This window comes from Hemicordylus capensis, chromosome 2, assembly GCF_027244095.1.
Source record: "Hemicordylus capensis ecotype Gifberg chromosome 2, rHemCap1.1.pri, whole genome shotgun sequence".
Taxonomy (NCBI): domain Eukaryota; kingdom Metazoa; phylum Chordata; class Lepidosauria; order Squamata; family Cordylidae; genus Hemicordylus; species Hemicordylus capensis.
Window position 1 is genome coordinate 255473296 of NC_069658.1, and position 11366 is coordinate 255484661.

General features: G+C 45.7%; 1 protein-coding gene and 1 pseudogene across 2 annotated transcripts in view; one reads left to right on the forward strand and one right to left on the reverse strand.

Moving 5' to 3' along the window:
- LOC128343446 (vomeronasal type-2 receptor 26-like) overlaps positions 1 to 3746 on the forward strand; it is a 28024-nt gene extending 24278 nt beyond the window's left edge. For both annotated transcript variants that reach the window (XM_053292524.1, XM_053292525.1), the window contains one exon: positions 2228 to 3746. In XM_053292524.1, coding sequence (XP_053148499.1) covers positions 2228 to 3138 — 911 coding nt within the window. In that variant the 3' untranslated portion in view covers positions 3139 to 3746. The remainder of the gene's footprint in view (positions 1 to 2227) is intronic.
- A 3000-nt stretch (positions 3747 to 6746) lies between these two features.
- LOC128348394 (uncharacterized) lies at positions 6747 to 6808 on the reverse strand (annotated as a pseudogene).
- Between the last annotated feature and the right edge of the window lie 4558 nt (positions 6809 to 11366).

An 11366-nucleotide genomic window follows, 5' to 3' on the forward strand; every position in this document is an offset into this window, starting at 1 on the left:
TTTTTTCCTTCCCCCCCCCCCAAGACTCCCTCCACCACCATGCCTCCCTCCTTCCTCTTCATCACCCTCCATCCTCCCTTCCACACCCACCACACACACACACACACACACACACACACACACACACACACACAACACCTGTGGTGGCAAACACCAGCACACATGCACTCACACTGGTGCCACCACCTGCCTTGGGCCTCTCTGTGTCCTTGAGCAAATATGTGGTGGACCAGAGAAGCAATTCTTTCAAGTAAGGCAAAAGGCATGCACTCACTGCGCACACACAAAGAAGAGGTGAAGACAAGAGACAACTTATAGAACCAGCAGCAGGTGAGTGTTGTGTTGTGTTGCTTGCCAATGCCATTGCCCATGCTCAGTGCTCAGTCTGCTGTAGCTAAACTAACTATCATCCTCACACGCAGCTCAGCTCAGCTCAGCTCAGCTGCACTCTCTGCACTCACTAGACACTACAGCTGGTGGTAGAAGATGTCCTGGATTCTAACTTTCAAATCTGTGCTAGGATTGCCTCGCTTCCTCCTGCCTGCCTGTAATTGTGCCCTCTCCCCTTGCAGTTGTGTTGTGACGGGTTGGCGTGCCTGCGCCGTCTACTTAGCTCTCCTCATGTTGGCTTGGCTTGCTAGACACTGGCTGGCAGCAGCTGTTGGCTGTGTGCTATGCTCAGGCTGTGGCGCGTGTGACTGGCAATGTTGGTGTAGCAGCAAACTGGTTGTGGTGTAGTAGTTGTTGTTGTTGCAGGGCTGGCTGCTGGCCTGTGCTGACTCTGCGCGCTTGGTCTGGTTTGGATCGGTGGACACAGGTGTAGTGTAGGGTGTGTGTGCAGCATCACCCATGGAGGGGAGGAGCAGCAGCAGAGCAGAGCAGGTTGGCTGGCTTCTGTCTGTCTGGCCTCAGTGGCAGGCACTGAGTGAGGCGGTGGTTTCTTTGGGCATCACATCATCCATCATGCAGAGCAGCAGGTCTGCTGCTCTGCTCCGCCTCCTGCTTCTTCTCTCTGTGTGTGTGCTGTGCTGTGCTGCTCCACTCACTGCTGCTGCTGGCAGGCAGCAGCAGCAGTGGCCTTTTTGTTAGATCAGAGAGTTGGTGTTGTCTCTCTGAGTGTCATGTTAGTTGCTTGGGTAGGGGTGTTAGGTAGGTATTAAGGTGGACTGACTGGGTCTTACGTGTTAGGGTGCCCAGAGAGAGGGGCAAAAAAGCTGGGGTGGCAATTGTTGGTTGCCCCTAGCATTGTTGGTGGATTTCTTGAAAAGAAGAGAAAAAATACCATTGGCTAGATTGGGGATTTTGGGCAGCCCCGGACCCGCCTGTGGAGCGGCAGCACCCCCAAAGCAGGTCTGGGGCCATGGCAAAAATGGCCTCAGTCCCCTGGAGAGATAGGAGTGATGGTTTGTTTTTATTAGGATTTCCTAAGGCATTAAATAACTGTCTTTCTCAGAGCTATGCTGGCTTTACCTTTCACCCACTGACACACATTCTATTCTTTCCAATTAGATAGTTATTGAATGCCTTAGGAAATCATAATTTAAAAAAACCATCACTCCTATCTATCCGGGGATTGCCGGGAGGGACTGAGGCCATTTTTGCCATGGCCCCAGACCCACTTTGGGGGTGCTGCCGCCCCACAGAGGCGGGTACGGGGCTGCCCAAAATCCCCATTCTAGCCAATGGGAATCTTTTTTTTCAAAAATTCACCAATAATACTAGGAGTAACCAATTGCCTTGGGATTGTTGGGGTGGAGGACACCCATGGGTGCCTACCACCCACCCCAGCATTTTGCCCCTAAGTGCTCCAGATAGGGAGTTATGGGCAAAAATTGAAAATATTTTAAAAATTTGTAAAAAAAATCAGAGGAAGGTCCAATCGATTTGAGGTTTGGGTGGTAGGTGGAACACAAGGTCAGCTTTAATTCTAGCTACATTTTGAGGTCCAAACCAGTCCAAACCAGTTCAGTTCAGATCCAAACTGGTTCGGATCCGAACCGAACCAGGGGGTGGTTCAGACAAAACCAAAACCGAACCACCCCCTCCCGGTTCGGACCTGGTTCAGATCCGAACTGAACCTGGCAAACCGGTTTTGTGCACATCCCTACTGTAGCATATACAGTACTCTTACCCCCAAACAGACCTTTTATGAGGTGTATTAGTCCATAGGTTATTATGGTTGTAAAGCAGATGTTAGGAACATTGAAGTCACTTTTGTACCTTTCAGATGCAGAGCAATGCAACAAGTGTCCAGAAGATCAGCATCCAAACAAGAACCGAGATCAATGTGTCCCCAAGGCTATAACATTCCTATCCTATGAAGAGACTTTGGGAATCATCTTGGCTTTCTTTGCACTATTCCTATCATTGACCACACTGCTCATCTTAGGAATCTTTATTAAATACCTAGAAACTCCAGTCGTCAAAGCCAACAACCGTGACCTCTCCTACATGCTCCTGGTCTCCCTCCTGCTCTCCTATTTGTCCTCCTTTCTGTTCATTGGTCAGCCCCAGAAGGTGACCTGTCTCCTACGACAAACTGCTTTCAGCATCATCTTCTCATTTGCCATCTCTTCTGTGTTGGCCAAAACCATCACTGTGGTGGTGGTATTCATGGCCACCAAGCCAGGGAGCAAAATGAGGAAATGGCTGGGGAAGAGTTTGGCCAACTCCATTGTCTTCTCCTGTTCTGTTGTCCAAATATGTATTTGTGCTATCTGGTTGAGCATCTCTCCCCCCTTCCCAGAGGCTGACATGCATTCCCAGCCTGGGCAGATCACCCTGCAATGCAACGAAGGATCTGTCATAATGTTTTACATTGCCCTTGGCTACATGGGCTTCCTGGCGGCCCTCTCATTCATGGTGGCTTTCCTAGCCCGGAAGCTGCCTGGATCCTTCAATGAGGCCAAACTGATCACCTTCAGCACGTTGGTCTTTTGCAGTGTGTGGGTGTCCTTTGTGCCCACCTACCTGAGCACCAAGGGGAAATACATGGTGGCTGTGCAGGTCTTCTCCACCTTGGCCTCCAGTCTGGGCTTACTGGGTTGCATCTTCCTTCCTAAATGCTACATCATTGTACTGAGGCCTGATCTGAATATGAAAGAACATCTGATGGTGAAAACTAAACATGGTGCCTGATTCTTCATCTATTCTTTTTAAACTTGAATCTTCTTTGTCCAGTGTGGCTTTAATAGAATCAATGCACTTCCCACCCGCCTAGTGCTGTTACAACTAATATTTCTTCCTTTCACATCCTTTATGAAATAATCTTTTAATCTTGTCATGAGTGAGAAATTGCATGTATATTTGCATGAGAATGGCCATAACACATTTTGTTTTGATTATTTACATGTCTCACTTCATCAGAACCCCATTCCAACCGGAGCCTGTGGATGAAGTACTATCAAAACTGGCTCTCTACCTTGTGCAGAAACTGCTATTCCCTTTTACTGACCAAACACCCATCCCTGGCTGGGTTGCAGAGACATCAATAAGTCATGCCTCAGACCCTTCTATCAGATGAAGGATGTTTGGAATCTTTCAAGACTCTTAAGTTATCCCCTCCGTGGTAATCTCTCGACCATTTGTTTGATTTTAGAAACATCTACTGGCCTGCTTAACTATTAGTCAGCAAAAAGTAACAAAATGATTTTTTAAAAAAACAAAAAACTGCTGGAAGCAGAGCAGCTGGATATGCACCAGTGACATTTTCTAGGTGGCTGCAATTAGATTGTTTATATAATCTGTTTTGCATTGAAATCCTTTATCTTCTGAATTAAAAGTTCCTGAAAATATCTCAGTATATGGAATATTATTCCACATCCATCAATATTGATCAGTGTCCCCTTCTAACTAATCAAAGAGGCACCTTTTTAAAGTGGTGGGCAACGGCCCAATGGCTTTGCTGGTGTCTATCTTATGTTTATTTTTTTAGATTGTGAGCCCTTTGGGGACAGGGAGCCATTGTACCCAGACCCAAATAAAGACACAAGACAGATAATTGGAATTAAAGGGCCACAACTTTATTCAAATTATTCAGCCAAAAGGAGGAGGATTTACTCTCCACCCCCCACAGTATGGAAACTAATTATTTGCTGACCACAGCGAATCAACCTAAGCATGAACAGGTGATGCACCTTGGCTCCAGCCAACATCAGCCCTGTGGTTAATGCTGCCATCTTAGACAGCCTATTGTCAAAGCTACCTGCATCAAGAGCACCACTGTCAAGCTCTAAAGTCCTTTAAGGTGGGTGATCCCACAGCAGGCTGGAGTAAGTCCAAAGCCAGTGCTCTTTGAGCCATAAAGCCTCTGTGGACTGCCAAGAACTCCTCCTGATGCCAAATGCGTGCTTTAGGGTGCTCACCACCCTACACTACCCATTTACGCCACACTGTGCCTGCCACAGCCTAGCTTGACCACTTCCCCTCCCACAACCCATCCAGAAAAATGGCCAATCCCCTTCTTAATTCAGCTAAAATAGATCAGAACCCCATGGCAATAAATGCACTCCATTGTCCTGAAACAGCTCTGGATGGGAGAAAAGAAGGAAAAAGTGAGCTCCATCGCCCCTATACAGCTCATGCATGGAGAAGACCATATTGAGATGGGGAATAGACCCCACCCATGAAAATAAACAAACCTACCCATGTCCCTTTTGATCATCTTCTGTGCCTTATCAATTCTACCAGGGTTCTGTGCACCCCTCCGAATCCTGCATTGCAGCAGGTTGTACCAAACTGGAAGGATACCTGAAACCCAATGCCAACCCGGTTCAAAAGCTCTAGAAGCTCAATGGGTGATGGTGAACCCTACCTGAACTCCTCAATCATCTTTACCCCACTACCCTCAGCCAAGCAATGTTCCTAGCTGGATCATGCCCTGCTTTGGGGCTCAGAACACAGAGTGCCATGATGTCATGGTGGCTGCCTCAGTCAATCAGAAGCTACCATATAGCATGTTGAGACTGCAGTACACTATAGTTCTTAGTACCACCCTCAAGGCCCATCCACAGTGCCATGATGGCCACATCAGTTAATCAGAAAGGCATATAGCATTTTGACTGCAATATGCCATGCATCTGAGTCCGCCCTCAAGGCCCATTGTAGTGATCAGTCTCCCCTCCCTCTAAAGAGTTAACAGGGAGTGAACTCTTGTCTCAACTGACAAGCTGGTGAACTTCAGGGCAGCCAATCAGTACACCAGGTGGGTGGGTCCTAGAGAGCGGTTGCAGGGAATTCTGGGAACAAGAAGGGTGGTCTTTGCTGGAGAGAAGTGGGTGTGGAAGGGCTTAGTGAGGGGCAATGGAGTTTTGCTCCCTCATGGTCAAAGCCAGCATGGAGGTTTCTCTCATGGAATAACTCTGTAGATCCTTGAAAGAAAGGATTGCAGGATGCTTGATTCGCATCAGTAATTGTGTGACTTCAAGGAAAAGGGAATTCAGCATAAGGAACAGTTTGTTTAGTCAGACTGTTTGTTAGGAACTTATATTTCTTTGTCTGTGCTCTGCATATTCTGGATACTGTTCTATTATAGTTTACCTGCAACATAATTGAAATTAGAAACACGAGCCTACGCTCAACACACCTAAGGCGTTGCAAAAGCCTCTGTAAACATTTAAGTCTGAATAAAGACAACCTATTTTTGTAACTTACTAAGTATTTTAATTGTTTCTGAAAGCTGAGACAGCCTCAGATGGAACCCATCTGTAGTAATTGAAAAAGACTCTGTTAACCATTTAAGCATTCTGAAATGCAACCCATTACTGAAGCTTGAGACAACCTATTTTTGTAGCCTTTTGAATAAAAGTTTTCTTTTTCAGTTTTTTAAAAAACCTTTCCCAATCCTCTCAGAGTGGTTTTTTAACTCAGTAGCAGAAGAAGGGAGATTTATCTGGTGCAAACACATCCTCAGGAGCTCAGCAGCTATTAGTTCTCTCACCATGTGTAGGTGTACACATGGAAAAATGTTGTACTTGTCCAATAGTAAAATGTAGAGAGTTTCCCATGAGATTCCACCCTGAGACCAGGGAGGCTCGAGCTCTGTCGATAAGAGGGGTGGTGGTGGCAGCATTTTAATTCTACCAGAAATATAGATTAGTTTTAGGAGAAACCTAGCCAGGCAGCTCGCCAGGGATGATTCAGCATTTTCTTTCCCTCATGTGAGCTAGCTCTGAGACAAAGGCTTTAATCCATTACACCCATTCATGACACTATGGCGGCCACGGCACTCTATCAGAAATGCATATCGCATGTCAGACTGCAGTATGCCATGGTTCTTAGTTTCGCCCTCAAGGCCCATCCATGATGCTACAGTCGGCACATCACATCATCAGAAAGGTGTATGGCATATAGCATTGCAACTCTAGTATGCTATGGTTCTTAGCTCAGCCCTGAAGGTTCATTTGCAACGTGACGGTGACTACATCACTGCATCAGAAATGTATGTAGCATTTTGTGACTGCAGTATCCATGGTTCTTAGTTCACCCTCAAGGTACATCCGTGACTCAAATCTACTGTGACACTACAGTGGCTGTATGCATTGATGGAGTGCAGCCCGTACTGAACACAGCTGTAAGTGCTAGGCCCTATGCAGTACAATAGCTTGCTCTCCCTTTAGGCCAATCATAGGGTTGCTCAACAGTAGTATCACAACCCCTCATCGAAGTTATATCAGTTATCTGCAATTTGCACCCCGCTGAGCTCATTTACTACCCCAGGAGAGCGACCCAGCCAAAAGAGTCCACCTGGGCCCTGCTAATCTTCTCTGTATCATTCCAATTTTAGCAAATGTGCTGCCAAAAGAAGCACATCTGAAAGTGGCATGAATGCTGCCACTGAAAAGAGGACTTTCCTTGTGGAATGCCAGACAAGTTCTGCCACCTTTAAGCAGTCTGGAATTAATGAGTGCCTGCCTCCAGGCCCAGACAGGGCTGAATTAACATAGTAGCAAATGTAGCATTTGCTACGGGCCCCGCGTTTTCTAGGTCCCCGCATGCCTGGCTTGAACGTCTGCCCCTTCTTTTGCTCTCTATTTGGTGCTCTTTGCTGACTCTCCTCATTGCCTGCTGCTGCCCATTCTCTCGCCTCGCTCGAGGACATTTAAGCAAGGTCTTCCTGGCACCATGGTGTTGATTGGGTTATCTATTATGTTAAGCAGCATGGGAGGGAGCAGTAAGAACAACAATAGGAACAGATAGCTTGCAAAGCGGTCTCAAAGATAACTTAATTGCCAGGGAGTTGGTCTTTATTTGTTTAAACTGTAAAAGTTTTTAAAAACATACACAGAGAGAGTAAAAGAAATAAAAGTAGTTTAGATTTAAAAACAACTAACTATTAATGCCGTCCGGAAGAAAGGAAGCGAAAGAAGATGCTAGTTGAATGTTGCCAGCGTTTTCCGACTGACTGGTAGAGGATAAAGATAAATAATGAGAACGTGTACCTTTAAGAGGAAAAAGAAAGCCGGAAGTAACTCAGATGCAGGGCAAGAGGAGTCGCAAAGTTTAGTGGATCAATTGAGGGGAGCTTATATCACGGTCTTGTTGAGTAAGGTCACTTATATCCTCCTTTAGTATCTAGTGCTGTTGGGAGGGAATTTGTGATCATTGTTTTTCAAGGAACTGCCAGATTTAAGGTGAGCTCCTTTCCTCTCCTCTAGAACTGAAATAACTACTGCTGCGTTGCCAACTTCATTAGCTTTACATTGGAATGCCCGTTGAAATTGTCCAAAGATAAACGGAGGCTGCAAACCTAAACACACTTACTAGAGAGTAAGGCTCATTAAGTTCAGTGGGACTTACTTCTGAGTAAACATGCTTAGGGTTGTACTGAATGATTTGTGCATTTCCTCTTTTTAATATTAAGCATGCTAGTGTAATTTAGATTGAAAGAGGCTGTGCCTCCTGCCAAAAGATTGTCTTTTGGATACTTCTGTTTTCATGGAAGTTGCTAATGCACCTCATCATAATCAAATTCATTTGCAATGCATCAACTGTTTTAAATATACATCTGCTTTCCTGTCAGGCTTGCACAAGAGGTTAAACATATATTCTTAATATTGTCAAATGGCCCTTTTAATGTGATGGCTGCTGGGATCCAATATGTTCTGCACACATTGGAATCAAACTTCCATTGTTGTGTGCCAAAATTGCTAATAGGTTCAGATTTCTCAAAGTAAAGAATTCCTGAGAACCTTTTAATTTAAACATTCAGAGTTTTGTTCCCCACCCCCTTTCTCTTTGTGAAAATAACGCCAAAGGAGAACCCATGGTCAGGAGTCACAAAAGTGTGTGTGTGGGGTGTGTGTGTGTGCTTTGCAAAGTTTGTTGACTAGCTGGCTCAGCTGAGTGGAGGCATGGGGTGGTTGGTGGCAGGGGGGCACTAGGCAAATGAAAAAATTGAATTACTTTACTATGCAAGTAAATAATGTATGTTTTAATATTTATGTGCATTTTTTTTATTTGGGGCCCCTTCATAACATATGCTACAGGCCCCACACTAGCTTAATCCGGCCCTGGGACCACAGGCTTCTCCTCGGCCCAGTTTACACTCCATCATAAATCTCCTCCTGTGTCTAGCCATACAGGTTTAGAATAACCCTTGCTTCCAGCCATGAAGGCTTAGGAATAACCCCAGTTGTACTAAATCCGGATACCTAAAAGGCAAAACCCAATGCATTCTGCTGAGCTGGCCTACTGCTCAATGACAAGGATACATAGATTCCCCCAACCACTCCTAAGTGCATGTCCAAACAGCTAAGGTTCCCATATAGACCTAGACTAGCTCCTGACTGTGTTACCTATGCCTATTTATGCCTATTTATTAATGAGGTTCTGCAACAGGGAACAGGATGTCACGCTAGTGACTCTGAAGGACTAAGCCTAATTAGGGATGTGTGGTTCAGGGGAGGTTGTCTGGAGGTTCAAGGGTTCGGGATTGAACTCATTATGGCCGCCGCATATGCACAAATGACCTCTGCAATGCTGTAGGCCACAGAGGCCATGTATGCATGCGCAGCGGCACCCAAAATGGCCACCGCTCACCGTTCCGATGGCCCAAAAGGGCCAAAAATACTCCATTTACCCAGCCACTGTGGTGATTTGAGAGGCTGGCAGGGGGATGGGGAACCTTCGTGGACACACACACCCGCAGCCTACAGGAAGCCCCCCAAAGGGTCTACAGGTATTTTAATTATATTTTAAAAATAAATAAATAAATAAATAAAATTCGCGGAATTCCCAGACCAGACTGGACGGGTTCAATGCGGGCCAGACTCGAACCAAACTGGGCCAGCCGGTTCCGTGCACACCCCTAAGCCTAACTAAACACAATCATGCCAAGTGACTTCGGGGTTTGCATATTTGCATGAACTGCTGTTCACTAACAGACTAAAGAAGTGGAGTTCAGAAAGTGCCAGAAGCATGAATGGCAGCCATCCATCATACCAACAAAACCAAAAGCTAAATTTTAAGACTATCTGGGGGGCATACAGTAATCACAGAGGTAACTATATGTTGATGTAGCAGCATCAGTATGGTGGACATGCCTATCAAACTCCCCTGATAACCTCATGGAGAAGAAAGGGATAAAATCCACATGGAAAAGTGGCCCAGGGCAATCTAAATAGTAGGTGGCCACCATCCAATATAGCACCTTATACTCTATGTCACTCCTCTTAACCCCTCTTAAAGCCTTCCAGGCGAGAGGCTGTCACCACATCTTGTGGCATAGAATTCCATAGGCTGATTATGAGTTGTGTGAAAAAGTACTTGCTTTTGTCGGTCCTAAATTTCATGGCTATCAGTTTCATGGAATGACCCCTGGTTCTAGTGTTATGTGAGAGGGAGAAAAATTTCTCTCTATCCACTTTCTCCACACCAAGCATGATTTTATAGACCTCTATCATGTCTCCAAGCCACCTAATGGCGCAGCAGAGAAGCAACTTGCCAAGGGAGCAAGAAGCTGTCAGTTCGAATCCCTGCTGGTAGGTTTCCCTATGGGAAAAACCTATGTCAGGCAGCAGCGATATAGGTGCTGAAAGACATCATCTCATATTGTGTGGGAGTAGTGCAGATTCTACCAAGAAAACCACATGGCTCTATGGTAGCCATGAGTCAACACCAACTCGACAGCACAATCGTTCCTTTCTTTATCATGTCTCCACTCAGTCAACTTTTTTCTAAACTAAAAAGCCCCCGGTGTTGTAGCCTTGTCTCATAAGGAAGGTGTTCTAGGCCCCTGATCATCTTGATTGTCCTCTTCTGCACCTTTTCCAGATCTACAATGTCCTCCTTAAGATATGGTGACCAGAACTGCATGCAGTACTCCAAATGTGGCTGCACCATAGTTTCCTATAAAGGCATTATAATATTGGCAGTTTTATTTTCAAACCCCTTCCTAATGATCCCTAGCATGGAATTGGCCTTTTTCATAGCTGCTGCACATTGGGTCGCCACTTTCAAATGAGCTGTCCACCATGACCCCAAGATCCCTCTCCTGTCAGTCACTAACAGCTCAGATCCTATCAGCGTCCATGTGAAGTTGGGGGATGTTTTACTCCAATATACAGCACTTTACACTTGTTAACACTGAACCGCATTTGCCATTTTGTTACCCACTCACACAGTTTGGAGAGGACCTTTTGGAGCTCCTTGCAATCTCTTTTGGGTTTCTCTGCCCTAAACAGTTTGGTGTCATCTGAAAATTTGGCTACCTCACTGCTTACCCCAACTTCTAGATCATTTATGAACAAGTTTAAGAGAACTGGTCCCAGTACTGATGCCTTGGAAGTAAGAAGTGCTATTCCTATTTATCCAAGTAATACTACACCCTTGACACGCTGTGGGGCAGTATTCATTCGTGTTCTCTCTCTCTCTCATTCCTTCATCTGAAGCATCGGCATACAAGCCACAGGAAGCCATGGTTTCCCACTAAGGGAATGGCTGAGGTCACACATAACATGGCACCTCAGGTTTGTGTGAAGTGCACAGCCCTGGGAGTGCACTCACTACCCTTCCTTCTAGTGTAGGATCCGATATGCCAAGACTGGTGGGTTCACACCAGACAGCCCCAGCATAGCTGAACCTACACTGGAAGAGACGGGGGACACAGGCTCCCAGGACTGTGGCACCTCACATGAACCTGAGGTGCTGTATTGTGTGTGAATCCAGCTAATAAGACGCAGGAAGCTGCAGATCTACATGCTTTGCCCTTTTCCTCTTTCACAGATGGGAAGATGAAGAGGAGGGTGAAAGCTCTTGCTGCTTAATCGTACTAAACAACAGTTCTGCATTACATACAGAAATAATACAGAGCCAGTGTGGTGTAGTTGTTAGAGTGCTTGACTACGACTGAGAAGACCCGAGTTCAA